Below are 21922 nucleotides of genomic sequence, written 5' to 3' on the forward strand. Positions count from 1 at the left end.
ATAATTTTTGCATTCTAGTTTGTCCCCTTTTTTGTGCAGTGGGACTATTACTGCTTCAGTCCACTCTTTTGGCATTTTCTCGCTTTTCCATACTTGTAGTATCAGTTTGTGTAGATGGATGAAAAGTTCTTCGGTTCCATTTTTCATTAATTCTATTGGGATCGCATCTTCACCAGGAGCTTTGCCATTTTTGAATGTTTTTAAAACGTCCTTTATTTCTTGCATTGTGGGCTCAGCCCTATAAATAGTGGTAGTAAAAACTGTGGAATAATATACTTCAATCGTGTGTTATCTGTCTTTGACTATTAATATTTTTTTACCTAACCTGCCATGTTAAACTTCCCTATCCCAAGCGTGATGTATACAACTTCTTTACTTCATGAGTGATGTAAAGTTGAAAAAAACTCACTCGGTGAGGTAATGAAACCTATTTAAATAACATTGTGTGCTTAACTTAAAAAATATACCTCTATGGAGCCAACGACGTTCAACGCAAGAAATCAGCTGTGCGCTTGAATGTTATTGTTATGCTTTAAAGTATTTTCCTAACCTAGCTTTTGTTTGTAAAAGAACGTTACTGTTAGAAGATGAGTGAAATGGATAATGAAAAATATTGTACGTAACCCCCTGTATATTGTCGGGTCAGGTAAAATCTTGTACGGTACACGTTACGCAAGAGCGTGTTTACATCACTTAGGTGAATTATGCAACTCGCTTCCGCTTGTTGCACAACATTCACCTGTGTGATGTAAAAACGCTCTTACTGCACTTGTAATGTAAATATTGCAAATATTGTAAAATCACTTGCTTGCAATATTGAGCGGAGCTAGCATATCAATCCTGTAATAAGCTTAATTGTCTACTTGCAGTATCCTAAGTCAATATTTGGCCTATATTTGGTTCACATAAATAGAATGGCTATTTGTGCCATTTCAGATTAATACCTTCCCATGGTTGGTCACTACTCACTATCCTTTTCTTTCTTTCCTCTTCATTCTGTGTTTATCCTTTTACGTGGCTTGGAATTTTCATCTCTCTACACCATCTAATACTTCTTTCATTATTAATATTTAAGTAAGAACATGATTTATTTCAACCATCAAACAAAATTTACAAACAACCATAACCTCAAAGACAGCCTTACATATGACTACTGTAACACACCACAGCAGCTGTCAACTTGGTGACATGATCATAAAGTGCAGCTGTGATTGGTTAGCTGAAGAAATCACTATTTGACTGAAGACCCTTAGGTCTCTTTTATGCACGTTTTCCGTCGGGCAGAATCCATTGGGCGTTCTGTCGGGGAGTTTTTTTAACATGGGATCAAATGGGACCCTGTTATGCACGACAGAATCTCCGTCTCGTTTCAGCGTTCCGTCCGGGTCGGGCGGAGGACTTACGCTCCGCAGAGTTTCGGAGTTCTGTTGGGGCAATTTTTACATAGGATTAAATGGAACCCTTTTATGCCACGGCGTTTTCCATCTGGCGGAATGCAGCACTGCCAACCCACCCCGTGCTCTGTATCGAAATCGCCTAACCATTGTAAACAGATGATCATTGTAATATATCAAGGATACAGCTAAAGAAGTGATATACCTAATTGGAAAAAAAACTTACATGGCGAGTATAAACTTTTTTGTTTAAATCCTCGGAATATAAGTTTGCAAAAGCTCCATGCTCCATCCAGCCTACGACTTTGATTCACCGGGTGTACAGCCCACCTCCTTTCTCGCCGTCTATTTTCTTCACACATAAATAGTTCAAAACCGATAAACCGGTTCTTTCTTGTCTTGTGTGACTGATGATGGCCAAATTACCAGCACTAGCATCCCCCCAGGGACATCTTAAAAACCCAGCGGAAAAACTGTGTAAAAGAGGCCTTACTGGGAAAACACATTTTTTTGATTGAAACGTCTATCTTTTACATGGATTTGAAATAGGAGAAGGCATGTATTGATCGAAAGTAACAGTGTCTTTATGTATATGCATAAAGGTGTGTCAATAACTAAAAAAAATGTTAAGGCATGGTTTAATATCTGCTCCCTTAAATAGTAAATAATATTTTAGAAAGGCACAAAAGCAAAACTATAACTATAATAATTACTTAAAACAGCATTATGCTCTACAAACTAACAATTTAGAGAAAAAGCTCTTGACACACGGTTTGGGTAGTTTTCAAAATTGTTTGCTAGCCTTGGGAAAGGAAAAAACCCCAAAGTAAATCAAGTTAATTGTAAGCTACAACACTAACCTTGATTGAGGACTCTCCACTGGTGCTGGTGCTGGTAGAAGGTGCAGCCAGAACGTACTCTCCCTTGTCTAGGGCAGAGGTGAAGTTAGCCTGACACTCGGCTGTCACCCAGTGTTTGGTCAATAGATGAGCCTCTGACACCAGTGTAGTCTCCAATCCCATCAGTAGGCTGTGTCTCAGCAACATCTTGGTCTCATTCATTGCCTGTCACACACAACAGCATCAGCACTAGAGAGGAGCAATATGGTCATTGGACACTCAGGGATGGGGGTAAAATAAATTACTGACAAGCCATCTAATGAAGCCTCAGCCCAGACCTTATTTGGACCTATGTGGAATCTCGTAGTTATGCATGTCAGTCAAACATATGGGCTCAGGAAGAAACAGGCAAGTCTTCCAAGATCAGAGGGTAAGCAAGTCACTATCACTCTCCAATTCATCTCAGACAGTTAAGTCCAATTACAACGATTCTTAACAGACAGGCAAGACAGATCACAGGTCATGGCTTCCTAAAAATGCACCTTTATTGATTAATAATCCACAATGGAGACAGAAAATGTGAGCAGTCTGAGAACAATGCAGATCATTAACTTTATGACTACACAGCCCTGAATGAGGTAAGGGAAAACACTTTAGGAATTATAAAAAGGGGCAGACATCTGCCTTAAGAGGAGCTCATAGGTCAGCATGCTACAATTCATAGGGCAACTAAAGTTTGGCAGTCTTTGAGGCATAAAACTGACTAGATCTAGCTACCAGCTGTTACCCGAGCCTACGATAGCTGAGAAAAACCAGTATCTTTTTGGCGGTTCAAAACTAGTCCTGGTTGTCTTTTGACAACTGAGCTTTTGATCAAATAAAGCGACAAGCAATCTTAGTCAGTAATAAAGCGTTTATCTTATTCATTGAACCCTCAATTTTCATTCATCTTTGTATCAAAGTATACACTTTGGTATGTCAGCACTGTACAAATCTTATGACTAAAATAAGAACAACCATTTGTGTTACTGTATATGCATTGTTGTTTGCAAAACACTTTCATCCAACTTACTAATTTTTCACTAGATTAGTGTTTGAACCAAAAAAGCAAAACTACAAGTATTAAAAAATTCAATATTAACAAAATAAACAAATTTTTCAACTGGTCATAAATAAAATTATTGGTTCTAATTAATTATTGCTGACATAACAACAAAAAATTGAATCATTTGTTACCTTCTATATACAGGGTAACTTCTTATGGGGCACCCCTTTATTTTTTTGGGATGGTTTTGAATTTTAAAAAGCAACTCCTAAACAGGTACTGTAGCTTTAAAGAAAAAAGGTGAAGAATAAAAATGTTTTTAAATATAATCTACATTCTAAAACAATCATAAAATACAGAGTGTTCCATAAGAAATAACTAAGTTGTCAGCCATATTGGAAAAAGGCAGATATAATTTGTTAAATAAATTAAAAAACCATCCCAAAACAAATCCTAAAAAATAAAGGGGAGGGCCCCATAAGAAGTTAACTCTATATCTCATAATAAAAAAGTTAGCTATTGGTTCACTTTAAGTGAGACACTCTGTATACATAATGTAGCTTGGAGTAAATTATTTGAATTCATCCAAAATGAAAATAAATATACAGATTTTCAATGTATGCTTATACATTAAACCCGACTTGACCCGAGACAGATTTCTCTCCGTTAGAAGTGCAAATAAACAACAGTTACTGACCACAAAAGGCAGAAGGCAATTAGCATTGTGACTAGTGGGATAGGTGAATGGAGGGCGCGGAGCCAGATGGTCAACTGACAGGTTGATTTAAATATAATGCAGCAGATGTCAGCAGGTGTGTGTGTGTGTGTGTGTGTGTTTCCAGCAGGTACAATTCCCCCTCCACTTCCAGCAGAGCCCATTCAACATCCACCACTCCAGTTATTAATACTCTGCAGTGTAGTGTGTTGTGATACTCTAGAATAGACCAGTGTCAAGATGGTCTGCCGTCACATCTTGCTATCTTTGGTTGCAGTTTATGTTTATGCTTCCGAGTATCACAGTATTGTAGAAAAAGTCGTTTATAAATACCCTGGAAAAGTGAGTACTGTACCACCTAAACCACAAACCAGATCAAACCAAATTAGTTTCAGGGAATATATTTTGTGAACCACTTATTTCAAAAATTAAGAGGACATGAGATATATTTAAATTAGCCAAGATATATTTAAGTGATATATAAAATAGAATGTTGGTTTGCATATTTGGGAGTGATCAACTCAGACACCGCTGGACCGATGGCCATGAATCTTAGTACATACAAGTAAAATTTCATGGAGTAGGTTTACACACTATTAATTTCGCGATCACTTTCAGGGTTTGTCCCTGGGACCGTCTTAAAGGTGTATGTCAGGTATTTTGAAAGAATCTTAGTTAGATTTGCTTACTAACAAAACAAATGCAAGTAAAATTAAAACCAAGTGATATAAATTAATGGTATGTTTTGTTCTGCTATTTAATTACATTTATTTATATGAAGATTTGTTTCTTGGTGCCATGTGGTTAATGAATTAGACCTTTGCATATATTTTAAATTCAATATCTATATCTATAAAAGAGTAACTATGTATGTATGTATATGCGTTATGGACTCCGAAACCGCTTGACAGATTGTAATGAAACTTTCAGGCATTATTAAGCATCTTTCAAGGATGGTTTGTGTGAAGTTTGGTGCAGATCCGTCAAAAGGGCTCCGCCCCAGAGGGTTTTAAGTGGACCAATGTCAGACTTTTTGAACTACACTGCCGTACTAAGCACAAAGGGGGTATCTGCACCTGAGCTGATTTTGAGAAAAAGAGGTTCCAAGTCTAAACCTCTTAATTTCGGTAACCATGGGCCTAGGATCAATATTGCCATATTTACTGAATTTGTAATTTTTTCCTTTGTCTAAAAATACTAAATTTATTTCAAAATGCCTATTTAACACATTTTTATGGCAGATACGGCTAACTGGAACAACTAACTAATCCTAAAATACTAAGTTATATAGCCGTATGTACAACTTACTAAGCTGATTAAGTAGTATCTGCGGCAGTTACGGCTAAATTACATTAAGTAGCACACACTTACAATTAGGAATGCTTAGTAATGTATGTAGAACTATCTACTCATAAAATTATAATTTGCCAAGTCCTGATCATAATACTAAAATTAAAATGTTTTTTGAACCCAGTGACAAGACCTGTATTTACCTATTTTGCCTGAAGGTCTTGTAGTTAACACTCGATTAACACTCGATGCGCATTTCGCCGCTCAGTGCGGCATCTTCATGGAGTATCTTCTTAAACACTACTGTTACTATGTAACATAGTACATAGTACATAGTACATAGTAACATAGTAACAGTAGTGTTTAAGAAGATACTCCATGAAGATGCCGCACTGAGCGGCGAAATGCGCATCGAGTGTTAACTACAAGACCTTCAGGCAAAATAGGTAAATAATTACTGTAAAATTAAAAGTGTCTAGATAATTTGACCAAATCATTAGAATTATTTCAGGAACAATTAATAGCCTAGGAATAGTAAAACAGCTGATAAAAACCAGAATTTATTTACAGATAATAGTAAACATTTTTGCACAAAAAACTTCTATTAGGCTAAATTATTCTGCAAACAAGGAAAGTTCCCTCTTAAAAACACTTATTTATTATAAAGCTTAGAAGTCAAAAACAGTCATAAATCAAATCAACTTATTAACAAATTGATGACCGGCTTAAAAATGAAACAAATGTAATTAATACCGGTAATTGTCATGGTTTTTCATTGCACTAAAAAAAAACCTCAAAAGCAAATATTGTCTGTATTAATTATCAGATTTATCTGAGATCACTGGGATATTTTCCCAAAATGAGAAACGGCTTTGCGGAACAATACCCTCAATTTATTTACAGATAATAGTAAACATTTTTGCACAAAAAACTTCTATTAGGCTCAATTATTCTGCAAACAAGGAAAGTTTCCTCTTAAAAACACTTATTATAAAGCTTTGAAGTAAAAAACAGTCATAAATCAAATCAACTTATTAACAAATTGATGACCGGCTGAAAAATGAAACAAATGTAATTAATACCGGTAATTGTCATGGTTTTTAAAAAACCTCAAAAGCAAATATTGTCTGTATTAATTATCAGATTTATCTGAGATCACTGGGATATTTTCCCAAAATGAGAAACGGCTTAGCGGAACAATACCCTTTTTGGAATGTAATAGATTCTTCAATACCGTATTGCATTTTTTCACTTTTTAGTCATAAAGTTATGTACTTAAAACTTATATTTAAGAGACTGATCGTAACCTGTGTTAGCTTTATTGTTGGATAAAGACTAACTAATGTGTTTAAATTTTATCATATTTGCTTATTGTTCTATTTTTGTTGAAAAAAAACTAACAACAACAAAGTTTTTAGGTTAATCAGTAACTTAAAGATGTAGCGTATTCAAAAGGCTTTTTTATAAAATAATAAAAGTGGACTGTATATGGGTTATTAATTTAATTTTGACAACAGAAAATAATTATGGACTTTTGGTTTAATTTTTAACACTGAATTACCACTTTGACGTTATTAAGGTCTTGAAAGAAGATCTGGTCGAATGTTGTCTAGTCCAGAAGATATGTTTAATGAATGTCCAAATGTTCTCACAGTACACAGAATTTAGAGTCAAATTAAAAAGGGTTTATTAAATGCACACAAAAGGAAAAGTTAAATGAAACAAGTCAAAATAAAAGGAGAGAGAAATGAACGATGTTACACAAAGAAACGATATTACAAGAAAGAAAAATTGCACTTTTTTAACCAGAATGTTTACATTTTCAAATTTTTATTATTGTATTGTTGTTGACATGTGGGGATCATTTTAATATGCTCTCTCTCTCTCACACATAAGGTCAGCTGGCCTTTTAAATACTGAACAAAAGCTACCTAACTAACAAACAATTCTTGCAAACATGTGAGAATGTTGCCAACATACTAAAGCAAAAAGGTGGCAACTGCTACTTTACTAAGATATAAAAGTGGTATGTACGTATTAATAAGGGAATAAGTCGTATCTACAGCAGATGCGACTTTTATTGCTTAGTGAATGTCACTTACAGCTAAAATAACCTAGTAAAACATGTCATTCGTGCAGATACGACTAACTAAAAAGTACTTTTTTAAAGGAAATTATTTGTTGTTACGGCTAAAATACCTTAGTAACTGATAGGTAAAATCAAGCTATTTTAGTAGGTATCAATATCTCAATAATATAGCCAAAAATTGCAGATACCCCCTTTGTGCTTAGCACGGCAGTACAATGATTACAAATAAATATAATTTAAAAGCAGATGTTTACTTTCACCAACTGTTTTGTAGGTTTGAATAATCACAACATTATGTATTAGTCATGATTTTAAATAGTGCCAAAATGTTTCTACAGAGTGCAGCACAGAAAACTATTTTACTTTTGAACAAGTCCAAATATATTAAACCCCAATCGCAGCACACCTGTGCACTCAACAACGTTTAAATTCTCCAATTTTAAATATGTAAACATAAAAACCTTTATCAAAGTATTATAAACAATAAGAGGGATGGCAATGCCTTAATATTTTTATATTTTGTTCTATACCCACACAATCTAACATAAATTATCAAGTGAATTATAATCGTGCGTGCTATCTTGGGTATTCAAATGCCTCTCAATTTGTCATAAACCCACCTCATTACTGTCATTAAAATAAGGAACTCCAATAATACTAATGAGAAACTTAAATCCACCGAAGCTACTGACGATTTAAAAAAAATTACACCAAAATTTATTGAATTAAAAATTATCAGTGGTAAGTTTAAAGGAGAAATAGTCTTAATCCCAAGAATACTGATGATTTCATCCAAATTACCCTCAGAATTTAAGCAACTACAATTTCCTTTGTGTCTTACTTTCGCAATCACCATTATAAGGCACTAGGGCAATCCCTGACTATCATCGGTTTAAATTTAGAAAATGCATGCTTTTCACACGGACAGTAGTATGTTGCATGCTCACGTGGTGGTAGATACGCCTGAAAACTTATATATTTATTCACCTAATGAAAAAACAAAAAACATTGATTATCCACTAGCAATAAACACACTATAATTAAGTAAAATATTCAATTTTTATTTTTGGTATACACTTTTATTATTCATCGTAAAGAACAAATTACCATTTAAAAAAATAGTTGTTAAACGCAGCAACGCACGCCGGGTAACTGCTAGTAGTATATAAAATGCTGGTAATACATAAAGAGATCTTCATTAACTCTTATACCGAAACCCCGGTCTGACAGGCCCACGGGAATTTTCAAAAACACGTGTTGGCAAAACAGTTTACTTGGGGGATTCTATTCCCGCAATACCTTCCCACATTTTACTACCCTACCCTATATTTTTTGTTCTTTTTTCGTGGGTGCCGTGACCTTGACAGGTTGTCTGTTCATAACATGCCCGTCTCAGAAACCCAGCGTTAGTGCATTTTTAAGCAGGGTCTCATAGGCCCAGGGTTTCGGTTTGTGTGTTTCTAAGCGGGGTACATTATTTTCAAATGGGATCTCACAGACCGGAGATTTCGGTTAGCGTCAGCCTGGGTAGGGTTTCGGTATTAGTATTAATCAATAAGAATGATTGAGATTTGCCTATATGTTTCCTGGTAAGTGTGTTTTATCGGCTTCTTATAGTAGATTAAAAAAATCTAATTATTACTTGCTCACTCGGTAGCGAAGCACTAGCAGAGCAACTAGTACGGTATATTAATAAAACTTGTTAATGCAAGTTTGACAATTGAAAAAAATAAGTTAAGAGGGTTCCACCCTAATCAATGAAATCTTTGAATGACTGCTGTTTTTGACACGGTTGTACATTTGAGGTCCCTGGCATTGTTTTTAGTTCGAGACCTTTAATTTGATGTACGTCTCGATTTAGGTAGGTTCAACAGAAGACTTTGTTGGGCAATCAATTTTTTCGGGCTTCTGATGCACAATTGTCGGATTTGTTCGACATTGTCATCACTTGTTTTTAACCGGCCAGGTGAATGTCCTTTCAAAACACTACGGTGCCACGAAACTCATTAAAACAACGTCAAATTTCTTTTCATCAAGTAGATTTAAATTCGCAATCATTCAAGCTGGGCAAAACACAGATAAGTTAAAGCTTTAGTTGCGCCGTAAATATCGTACTGGTGACTGGCGTTAGGCATGTGTGTCGCAATGGCGGCCTACCCCCCCACACCTATTTTGCGAATGCCAAGGTCAACATTTCCTCTCTTGCTATACAGAAAACAAAACTTAGTTATTTTAACTCCAATTTGGCGTGTGAAACGTTTAGTTACCTTGAATAGTACCCAAGCAATTACTGTTTAAAATCCCGGCATTCTTTTGTAAACACCCTGTTTATTGAAGGTAGTGTGAGTTCTAAATCTTCAACCCACTAGTTTTTTTCCACTGAGGTAATGGAGTTATTATCTTTTAAGAATTAAAATACTGCAAAACTTAAACCTCAACAAAAATATCCCATAGAAACACTTAAGTGATACAGTGGAGTCCCGATAATCCGAACTTCGGTAATCCAAAAGTCCGCTTGATCCGAAACAAAAAAATATATTTTTTATATTTTTTTATAAAAAAAATTAAAATTTTAAAACTGTTTTGATATTTTTTTTTTAACTTAACTTTTAACACAGTTAGCTGTACCTCGTCAAAGTATTCTGAAGCGGCCGGGCGAGATAGACTTTTTTTTTGTAGAGTATTTTAGTAAATATTTCACCATTTTTGTTATTAACATTTTTCATTTTCGTCCGCCAAATCACAAATGGATTTTATTAAGTGCTAATGCTGCAGCCATTAGGTCCTGCCTTAAGTAATGTGAAAAATAATCCCGGACTCGTTCCTGCGTGCTAAGACAAAAAACAAATTTAAAAAATAAAAAAAAATTAAATTTTTTTTTCAAAATTAAAAAAAAAATAAAAAAAACAAAAAACGTTTAATCCGAAATATGCGGTAATCCGAAATGGGCCCGGTCCCAACCATTTTGGACTAACGGGACTCTACTGTAGATAGCCCACATATAGAATAATCAATTATTAAAACTCATTTTAAGTAAACTCAACCAAAACTATTTATTTACAAAAACTAAACAATAATGTAAACAAACCAAATAGCAGATGATTCATAATTTCATAACTCAGCTGGTAACAATAATCCTACATTTCTCCCCACCCAATTTAGTTTTTAGAGTTTCCGAAACTATGTACATCATCATTTTCAGGTTCCATTTGCATTTTCCATTGAGGTGGATCAGTTGCACCTTCTCTTGCTCTCAGCTGGTCAGCGTGTTTTCTCTTTATATCTCCCCCAACTAAAACTGTGTATGATAGCTCTCCCGTCCTTTCTTGTACTGTTCCTGGTCTCCAGCCCTTCTTCGTTTCATTTTGAACCCACACTTCTTGTTTGGCAGAAAACTCCTTTGGTTTGGAGTTGGTAAGTCGTGGTAGTACTTCTGTCGCCACACCTGATTTTCTATTCTATCTCTGCTATTACACCTCCACCTATCCAAAGCTGTTGGTAATCTTCTAGAAAAGGACTGATGGTGGTTGTCCTGTGGTCTTTTGTGGTGTGTTTCGATACGCAAGCAACACTTGTAAAAGTGCAAGTGATGAACTGAGACCTTCTTTTTGCAAGCACTATATCGACTCTTGAAGGTTCTGATAATCCTCTCCACTAAACCATTGGTTTTTGGATGATACGGTGCCGATGTGGCATGACATATGTTATTGTTCTTACAAAAAGTCTTAAACTCATGGGATGTGAAGGGAGTGCCATTATCGGATACATTTTTTTTAGGAATACCATACCTCGAAAACCAAGTCCTTAATCTATTTACAAGAGCAGCAGTTGTCGTATGGTCCTTAACTTCGATCTCAACCCATTTTGAGTAAGCATCGATTCCTACTAACCAGAATCGGTTGTCAAATGGACCTGCGAAGTCGAGATGAATTCGCTCCCAAGGATCACTTGGCACATTCCAAGGATATAGAGGTACTTCTGTGTCAAATGATCGGTTACTCTGGCAAGGGTGGCATCTACGGACATAAACCTCAACATCCTTATTCAGATTAGGCCACAAAACATAATACCTTGATAGGGATCTCATGGCCTCTATTCCAGGATGTCCTTTGTGGAGTTCTTTCAATACATTTTCTCTCAAAATCTGTGGCACCACAATTCTTCCTAATCGCATGACGTTTTCTAATGTCAGCTCTTCTCTCTTATTCCAATATGGTTTCATAGATGATGGTAAGTTTTCTGTATCTTTTGGCCAACCATGTTCCAGGTAGTCTATAAGTTTCTTCATATTTGGGTTTTTTTTTATACTCCCTTACAAGTTCGAGATTTGGATAAACTACGTCAATTTTCTCTTGAACCAGTGCTTGAATCTCTCTTTCATCTGGATCTAATACTTCTTGTGTCTTGAGTGAAAACCGAGACAAAAAATCAGCCGAACAATTATCCTGTCCCTTGATGTACTGGATCTCAAAATCATACTCCATTAAATACAAAGCCCAACGAACCAAACGGTTGTTTACTACTTTGGTAAGATCTCGATGCATTCCAAATATTCTTTCAAGTGGCTTGTGGTCCGTCCTCACCTTGAAATGTCTTCCACTGAGGTATTGTCTAAACTTCTTCACGGCAAAAACTAACGCCAGTGCTTCCTTGTCAACTGTAGCATACCTTTTTTCTGCTTCCGTTAGTGTCCTCGAGGCGTACATGACTGGCCTTTCCGTTCCATCCGGCATCAAATGTAACAGCACTGAACCAACCCCTTGTTCAGAAGCATCACATTCAACAATGATCGGCTTTGATATGTCATATGGGACTAATGTCTTCTCTAATGACAGGATATTCTTTAACTTGTCGAACGTAGTTTGTTCGGTGTCAGTCCATTTCCATTTAGTCTTCGTACCAGTCAGCTTATGCAAGTTCGAAGCGATCGCATGAAGATTAGGTATGTACCTTTTGTAAAAATTTAGTGCCCCTAGAAAGGCTCATAATTCTTTCACGTTTCTTGGCCTTGGTGCGTGTCTTATGGTTTCAACTTTGTCTTCGGAGGGATGAATACCATTCCCATCTATTGTATGGCCTAAATACTTTACAGATTTCTGAAAGAACTTACATTTTGACAGTTTTGCTCTTATTCCACTTGATTCTAGCCGCCTCAAAACTTCTCTAAGAGTGGTTATATGGGTGGTCTTATCCTTACTAGAAATGATTATATCATCAAGTAGAACTCCGACATTAAGTCCTTTTAGTAAACTTTCCATGTACCTTTGAAATTTTGCTGGACTTGAGGAAAGCCCAAAAGGCAACCTTTTGTAGCGAAAGTAGCCTACATGAGTTGCTATCGTAAGATACTTTTGTGACTCAGGGTGTACTTTCATTTGCAAGTACACGTCTCGAAGATCTATGACTGAAAATATCTTTCCATCAGTTAATTTGGAAGTCAAGTCATCAAAGGTTGGCAAGAGGTGTCTCTCCGGGACGATGTTTGGATTCAAGGTTGTACGAAAATCGCCACAGATTCTGACTCTACCTCCACCCTTGTCTACGTTGACAGTTGGGGTACTCCATTCTATCGGTGTTTCAGAAGGGTCCACTGCTTCCAAAACTCCTTCCTGTACTAATCGCTGTAATTCTCTCTCCACTGCCTCCCTTAAGGGGAATGGAACTCGTCTTGCCCCGTAAGATACAGGTTTTGTTCCACTTTTTAGATGGATAACTTCATTAGAGTCAGATATCGTTCCTAGCTCATCCCGAAAGAGTTAAGAAAACTCCTGAGTTAACGCCTCAACTTCTTTTTGTAACTCTTTTCTATAACTTTCTTCATTCTTACCTGTCTCTTTACTATTTGTCTTTCCATTATCAATACGCCTAACCCTTACTTCCCTAGGTAAATTAAGATTGAAAGCTACACTCCACGGCAACCCAAATAATGGAACATCATCTTCTCGTAATACAATAACTGGCAATCGCTTAGTACGATTACGTAAAGTAACGTCCACAAAAGCCTTACCCAAAACTTCTAGCTTATTTTTCCCATAGCCAGTGATGACATCAGACGTCTTTTTGAGAGATTCTCCACTTGAATTGATCTTATCCCAAAGAGACAAACTTATAGCACTTACCCGAGCTCCTGAATCAAACTCCATTCTAACATTATACCCGTTCAATTCTACATCTATTGTAGCTCTCGGAACCTTGCTCTTGACTGACCTAATTTGTGTTCCGCTAACATCAATATCAGAATTACACCCATCATCGTAAGTTTGATCACAAGAATCATCTACTTTTCTCAAATTACCATCTGTTCTCTTGAAAAAGTTATTTTTACATTTACACATTCTTGCGAAGTGGCCTCTCTTTGTACATTTGTTGCACACAGCAGAAATAGCAGGACACCTATCTTCACTAGGGTCATGTGTAAACCCACATCTATAACACCTATTGAAACCAGTAGATTTCTGTACCTCTGGTTTCCTCTTTTCCTTACTAGTCGAGGCGCTGAGGGGGTTTGAGTATGCATAAAAGTGTAACGAAATTTGACTTTTGATTGTTGCTATAGGTACCTAGTAGATAAAGAAAATCGATGTTGTCGCATTTCTAGGTGGTTAATAACACGGGGGGGAGGGGGTGAAGTTGGGGGGCCGCCGCGCACAAAATAGCTTATATCTCGAGAACCAAAAGTCATATGAATACGTTAGACACGTCAAACTGTGCAGAAAAATGCATTCTACAAATAGATTATGTAGTAGTTTCACAGAAATTGACAAGAAGTTACTAAAAATTATATTTTTTAAATTTACGATAAGTATAATCAGTAGTATAATGGTTTTTGTTGTTGTTTAGAACCATTAATTTTTTAATTGACAACTTTTGAGAGTAGTACACAATAGGTAAATAGTACTTCTGTATAATGAAACTATTGCGGTACATAACTTAACAGCTATACAATCCTCAGATCGAATAAACATAACACAAACAAAGGCGCAAAACGCGTCGCGGTCATTGTTCCTGCTGCCTTAACTATTAATGGCAAGTACAGTTAGTTCAAGCTGAGATGGAGACTCTGAGGATTCATTTTCATATATATATAAAATAGTATTGAGCGACCATTATGTAGCGGGAAATATAGTTTGTAAAAGAAGAGAGTTTATAAAAAATTTGGTAGTTGAACGTTTTCATCACCTGACCAGGCTGCACAATTGGTGCAACAGCTGTTTCGGCGATCGCGTAAAGGTAGTGTAAACGATACGAGTAGAAAATGTTAAATACAAGCCTTGGCGAGTGCCTTAAAAACTTCTACGAGTGTCGTTAACACTATTTACGCGAGTTGTGTGCATTAATTAACCTGAAACAGTATTTTAATTACCAAAAACCACTACTCAAAACTTAAAAAGAGAGGTTATTTTTTCTTTACCCCTCATTGTCTCTGACAGTAATGCAACGAATCATCGCACCACAATCGTTAACAATTAAATTGACCTGAACAGCTGAAGTTATAGTTGAAGTTCGAAGCATTATAATTTTACTTCTTATCTCTCAATCCTTGACCCTATCTGGGTACCAGTGGTGGTTATATTTTGGCCCTTTTGTAGTGGTACCATATAATTCACTAGAGAACAGTTACATGCCCGTATAAGTAGATATCTATTATATATTATGTTTCAGTGATAAATGTAGAATATAATAATAAGAAAATATATATTTTTCAGCAATGCTTTTAGGCGTAGTAGCAAGAGGTTTGCAAATATTTGGATTATTCAACTTAGAAATTTCTAAATCAACCCGCAAAAATCATAAAAATTATGTTTTTATCCATATTATCCAAATGTTAAGGTTGTGTAAAATATGATTCCTTACGTAGAAATATCAATGTTTTTTTTAATACGCATAAAAATAGAATTATAAAAAACTACCAAACTATTTTAATTACCAAATTGTATTTAATTGTTGTATGAGAAATAAATTTATTGCATCAACAGTAAATACATATTATACTGCTGTAACAATTTAGTATTTTCACAAAAATTTTCAATAGAATAATTTAATTTTTACCATATGTTTTTACTTTTATCAATATGTCAATCCATCTCTCTTTATCAAACCTTGTATAATATATGGCCAAACAGACCAATAGGTAATTGATTCAATACATTATAATATAGAACATTTTCAAATAACCTTATTTCATGTAAATATATAATAACCTATAACTTTTTGTAACAAAGTTGCTTCAATTTCAATATAATTTTACTTAAATAACTTGTCAAAATTCAAATTTAGCTCTATGGCAAATGAAAATTGTTATAATATATGTGTGAACAGTGGCCTACAATTTTCCGTGATAAAGTCAGCATTGACATATGTGAATGCAACAATGTATCAAACCTTCCTCACTTCTAAGAGTGCTGGCTGAGCTAATATGAAGATATAAATTGTAAACTGCATATTTTAATATAAAAATTGTTTAAAAAGTGCATATATTTGGAATAAATTAGTGAAATTTGATTAAAGAAGATCCGTCCTTGTTACAAACATTAATAACTACACAACATCAAGAAATTTAACTGTGAAGAAGACATCAATTTTGGTGAGATCACTCCAGAAGACATTTTCTTTCCTTGGATCGAAGCCATTACAACACTTTTAAGCCTAACTTTTGAACTTTTGTACCAGAATTTAAAAGTCAAGAAACTAATAGAAGCTTATATAGAACATAAATTAATTAACCTTTCAGAAAATAATTCGAACATAATTTATATTTCAAAACAAAATTTAATTAGGCTATATATAATCACAAGATTAAATTCAAACGCCGCTCGATCACCCCACCTGAGATAAAGATCCATGCAATATAACCCCTCAACCTAAATTAGAACTATTGTAATAGGCCTAGCCTAAAGCTTAATTTACTAAATTCATTTGCCACCCTTTGTTAACTTTTATTGTGAACCCTTAGTTTCTTTTCTTTTACCATCAGTTTTGTATTGTAATGAAATAAATTTAAGTTTAGATACTGTACATGGAGTTTCCATTGTATTCCTAGCTTGTATTTGTAGCCTTGTTACACTGCATAATTTAAGAGTAAAAGCTCTTTCTAAAAATGTATAGTTAAATGTAGTTGAAATCGAAATTTCCTGAGTAATTTACGTCAGAATGTGAAATGTTAACATTTTTTTACGAAAACATAATTTTTATGACCTTTTCAAAACTACATAAAATTGTTATAACCAACCTCAGATTCGGAGATGTATAAATTGTAGGGAATTTATTGCAGTTTCAGATGGTGATGGAAACGATCCACCACCAAAATATATTTTAAACTCTCTTCTTTTACAAACTATATTTCCCGCTACATAATGGTCGCTCAATACTATTTTATATATATATGAAAATGAATCCTCAGAATCTCCATCTCAGCTTGAACTAACTGTACTCGCCATTAATAGTTAAGGCAGCAGGAACAATGACCGCGACGCGTTTTGCGCCTTTGTTTGTGTTATGTTTATTCGATCTGAGGATTGTATAGCTGTTAAGTTATGTACCGCAATAGTTTCATTATACAGAAGTACTATTTACCTATTGTGTACTACTCTCAAAAGTTGTCAATTAAAAAATTAATGGTTCTAAACAACAACAAAAACCATTATACTACTGATTATACTTATCGTAAATTTAAAAAATATAATTTTTAGTAACTTCTTGTCAATTTCTGTGAAACTACTACATAATCTATTTGTAGAATGCATTTTTCTGCACAGTTTGACGTGTCTAACGTATTCATATGACTTTTGGTTCTCGAGATATAAGCTATTTTGTGCGCGGCGGCCCCCCGGGCGGCCCCCCAACTTCACCCCCTCCCCCCCATGTTATTAACCACCTAGAAATGCGACAACATCGATTTTCTTCATCTACTAGGTACCCATAGCAACAATCAAAAGTCAAATTTCGTTACACTTTTATGCATGCTCAAACCCCCTCAGCGCCTGGACTATACTGTCACTTACTTTAAAAATCTCATTTTTACACGAATGTTTGGAAACTTCTTCTCTCGCGCGTTCCATAGATTGAGCTATCTCTAGTACTACTGTTGACTTAACAAGCTCACCTCGGTTATTAACTCCCTCGGGCCATCTTTGTCTGACTTCGACTTCAAATTCTGGACAGTTACTTCCTACTGCAAACCTATCTCGTACTCGTTCATCTAAGCTATCTCCATATTTACAACTTCTAGCTAAAGACTTCAATCTGTTATAAAACAAAATTAATGTCTCACCATCTTTTCTTATTGCTCTTTCAAACTCAAACCTTGTCGCAAAAAGGATCCTTGTAGGCTTGAACAACCGGTTGGCTTCCTCTTTGACTTCGTCGTAGGTGCACTCCTCCCAGGCCCTTGGATACATCTGGTCCGACAGTGCCCTGAGGTGCTCCTCTCCGACATTTGCCAATAGAAGATCTCGCCGAGCCGCTTGTTCTTCTGTGTTAGCACCGCCCAGTCCCTTAACTCTGCAGGTCAACTCAAAACGAGCTATGTAGTCTTCCCACAATTGTTCACTATTATACTCTTTAAATGAAAATCTGCTCATTCTATCTTGTATGCAAGACATGTTACTACAGTCAATTACACTCTTATACTGAGACTGGTCTGTTTTCCTAGGCATTTTCTCGTCGCCAATATAGAATAATCAATTATTAAAACTCATTTTAAGTAAACTCAACCAAAACTATTTATTTACAAAAACTAAACAATAATGTAAACAAACCAAATAGCAGATGATTCATAACTTCATAACTCAGCTGGTAACAATAATCCTACACCACACAATAGAATAATTAACAATTTTATATTTACCGATCCCATGGTGGAAGGAAAAAACATAGGTGTGCTATTCCCACATATTCTGACGTCACTCGGATTGCAAACAAAAGATCACCTGATTGTAACTGTCAAATTAGTATATTATGTATTTGTTTTGATTTGGTTGTTATTGTTTTTATTATTATAAAAACAATAACAACCAAATAAAAACAAATACATACTAATTTGACAGTTACAATCAGATGATCTTTTGTTTGCAATCCGAGTGACGTCAGAATATGTGGGAATAGCACACCTATGTTTTTTCCTTCCACCATGTACCGATCCAATACCAAAGAAAACAAAATTAGTGTACTGTGCTATGAATAACATATAAATTAAAATTGCAAACAAAAACAGCAATAATTATGGGTGACTTGGGTGGAAGAAGGGATTATTTTACTTGCATTATATTTAACAGACACCATATGGTATGGAACCAATCACAATAATTGTTTATTAAGGTAAGGGTGTATTGTTAAAATTGATATCATTATGGTACAAAACAACAGCATCTAAAATGTTTTATGGGCATTTCTGAATTAAAATATAAGTAGACAGTTAAGTGTTAACCCTGTGGGAATGGAAAAACAATTTTTATGTTGTCTTTGCTGCCAATTATTTTTAAGCAAGAAAATATCTCATATTATTCGTCTTTGTTGCTTGGAAGGCCAGTGTTATTGACTAACATAGAAAGATTTTAAATACTTGGACAGCTAGAAACACTGGGAAAAATGTGCTTTTGAACAAAACATGCAAGGATGATATCTGTTGAGTACCTAACTTTAAAAGAAAACACATTTTAAGTTTGCCAAAGCCCTCCCCCCCCCCCAAATGTCTTAGCTGATATGCAGAGGAGGCCAGTACAACTGATGACTGCTACAGATACGCGGGGACTGGGAGTTACCAGAGTGTGGTACACACAGCGTGTGTGGAGTGATGAGACTGAGGTTCTGGCAGTCCCCCACTATCTATCGTCTGTGTCGTTGTGTGCAAGGAGACGAGTGTCCCTGGCGATGGGGTAACAGTACGGACCAGTACAGCATGCCTCTTGACAATCGGTCCCAGCTTAAGGTAAGTCATGAGTTATGTGCTTACTGTGAATCTCTAATCATCCTAATTTATATTACCAATTAAGACGGGGACATACCTTGGCATCTTTAGCACTTAATTTCCCCATAATTTTGCCGGTTAGCGGTTGTCTTATTCTTTTTTCTTCATATATATGGTACAGATAAGGTTTTGGTAAACCTCAGTTGTTTAAGTATTATTTAAAGGTAGGATCATTTGGAGGGAATAGATTTTTTCTCCTAAAACCACCAATTAAAACATTAAATTAAAACAAAATAACTCTGTTAAACATTTTGTTTAACAGAGTAGTGGAGTATGAGTGTAGAGTGGAGTGAGAGTAGATTGTTGGTTTCTGTAAACTCTACATGATGGCTGTAATAAAAATTGGGCACCTCCACGTTTTAAGGATGAAAAAAAAACATTTATCAAACATTTCAAACTTTTATAACACCCTGTTGCCATTACCCGATCTTGCTAGTTCACCAACTCCATCTTATTTATCCAGCTCTACACATTGATTCCAAATTTCATAAAAATCTGGCCAAATTTACTGGAGTTAACATGTTTACAGATACATATATATAAATTTGAACAATTAATGATTTTGGCATCCACAACATCAAAATGAAAAAAGTAAATTGGTCCGGGTCTCAGTATTTATGTGCCACCTTTGGTAATAGCTTCTTCGATATAGGAAAATTTGGTAAAAAATGTGTATTTTCATTTTTTTTAGGATCGAACTAGCGAGCTATACATTATGAATCATGAGTAGTATTGTACCTAATCCTAATTTCTAATCCACCAAATCTCAAAAAAAAAAAAATGTTAAGTGAATTGTGGTTTATCAACTGGATCTCACTTTTACTTACACTTACTATTTGCCCATATTATCTTAACCTGTGTGTCCGTTCAAGTCTATAATGGAAAATGAGTGCAGATGTTCAAGTTACAAACATTTTGTTTTTTATAAAGAAACATTATTTCTTTCTCAATGGAAAAACTCGTCAACTTAAGGGATTTATCGACTTAAGGGGGAATCGAGCCTACTCTGCAATTTAGTTCAAATTATTGGAAATTTTAAAAATAACCTATTTGTGCCAGTTTTGTCAGCGAGTGACGGAGCTGGGGCAATGCTCGGACAAGCGTAGTGGGATGGTGGAGTCATCACACTACGAGGGAGACGTACACAACTTGACCACAGATGCACTGTGTCATTGTCACTGGCCAGCCTACTGGCAACTGCACCGTCACTACTACCGCAACCTACACAACGGCACAATAGACAACATAAACTACTTCCGCTGTGCCAAGGTATTTTGATATTGAGTTTCCGTTACACTAGATGAAATGATTTTTTATGCCTACATAATATGAGGGTGAGAAAGTTGTGATTACTACAGTAATCAGTGGGTAGGAAAGGGAGTGGATCCTGCTGTCGTCCACCAATGTCATGTTATGTTTTAGATGGGTAAATGTCGTGTCAATGAGTTCTGCGGCCACATAGTCGCTGACACTTTCTCCACATACCAGAGGTGTTCCTGTCCTGTCGGCTCATTGTGTCTCAACCGAGACCGGACAATACGCAATGCAACTGAGCTTATGTACTCCGGCCCAACGTACCGTGCCTACTGCCTACCTCTCAATCCCTAACACCTACAAAAGCTACTAGCATGAGTCACACAATACAAATATTGTCAAAATAGTGTATTTCAAAGGTGTCATAATAATATGCTGTCGAATACTGTATTAGATATAGAGTACCAAAGTATGTGTATGTGTTATGTATATTTGTCAAATGTGTAGGATTTTTTTGTATTTATTAACCTATTTATGAGTGTAAAATGTTAATTAGTTGAAATGTTGATTGTTTTTCTATTGTGACATAACAACTAGGGCTTAGACCATGAGAACAGTCTGTAAAAGAAAAATGATTTTTACGAACTAAATTTTAATGTAATTCTGGCCAATATAGGAGTTATAAATTTCTTGCACATTTTAGTATGATGAAATACCCTAACATTCGGATCTTGTAGCTTACTTATAAAATTTTTTTAAAGCTTTTTAAAAAGTTTTAAGCATTTGTGAAAACCAAAAATATAGTAGACAACTTTTTAAATTAAAGAAATAGGCCTGCACTATAATTCTTGCTCAAATTAAAAACTGAACAGCAAATAATTCTAATCTTTTCATATTGATTATATATATTTACTGAATGACAGGCTTAAAGCCAAATCGATAACCTGGGTCTATAAATAATTCAACTGAGCTAATAGATCATATTATGACGGTTTACTCAACAACTCCTCAAAGTATCTTAGCAGATTAAATATTGATGTATATTGATGTACTGTCAAGGAATAAACTATGTTAGTCTACCAATTAAGGAAAACCAAGAGTTTTTTTTTTATTCCTAAAAACCTTCTGCGCTAAATAACGTTAAGTGAGAAATTGTAAGAAAATAAGTGTTACATTTATTTACTTTTTGGGCAGGAGGAGCTGGTTAACAAAAGGAATTGTAACTAATGTTGAACCAGTTTGAGATAAAATATAAAACATTAAGTAACAATCAAGCCGTAATTGATGCATGACTATTACTTATCAAACATATATAACAATTTGAATAATCT

At 35.2% G+C, this 21922-nt stretch overlaps 2 protein-coding genes across 3 annotated transcripts in view; one reads left to right on the forward strand and one right to left on the reverse strand.

Moving 5' to 3' along the window:
* Nucleotides 1–21922, reverse strand: part of LOC129003944 (uncharacterized) — a 55327-nt gene that overhangs the window by 4343 nt on the left and 29062 nt on the right. For both annotated transcript variants that reach the window (XM_054432293.1, XM_054432294.1), the window contains one exon: nt 2255–2458. In XM_054432293.1, the coding sequence (XP_054288268.1) occupies nt 2255–2458 (204 nt within the window). The remainder of the gene's footprint in view (nt 1–2254; nt 2459–21922) is intronic.
* LOC129003953 (uncharacterized) lies at nt 4024–21641 on the forward strand. Its single transcript, XM_054432307.1, has 4 exons — nt 4024–4335; nt 19110–19298; nt 20397–20606; nt 20760–21641. Exons 1-4 carry the CDS (start codon nt 4234–4236, stop codon nt 20943–20945), a joined length of 687 nt encoding a protein of 228 aa, XP_054288282.1. The 5' UTR covers nt 4024–4233; the 3' UTR covers nt 20946–21641.

This window comes from Macrosteles quadrilineatus, unplaced genomic scaffold, assembly GCF_028750875.1.
Source record: "Macrosteles quadrilineatus isolate MER2022 unplaced genomic scaffold, UCM_ALF_1.0 Scaffold_9__3_contigs__length_116548681, whole genome shotgun sequence".
Classification (NCBI taxonomy): Eukaryota; Metazoa; Arthropoda; class Insecta; order Hemiptera; family Cicadellidae; genus Macrosteles; species Macrosteles quadrilineatus.

Coding starts and splice junctions, on each gene's coding strand:
- LOC129003953 (XM_054432307.1), top strand. CDS start 4,234: ATGGTCTGCCGTCACATCTTGCTATCTTTGGTTGCAGTTTATGTTTAT. Junction 19,299..20,396: donor ACAATCGGTCCCAGCTTAAG/GTAAGTCATGAG, acceptor TATTTGTGCCAG/TTTTGTCAGCGAGTGACGGA. Junction 20,607..20,759: donor ACTACTTCCGCTGTGCCAAG/GTATTTTGATAT, acceptor GTTATGTTTTAG/ATGGGTAAATGTCGTGTCAA.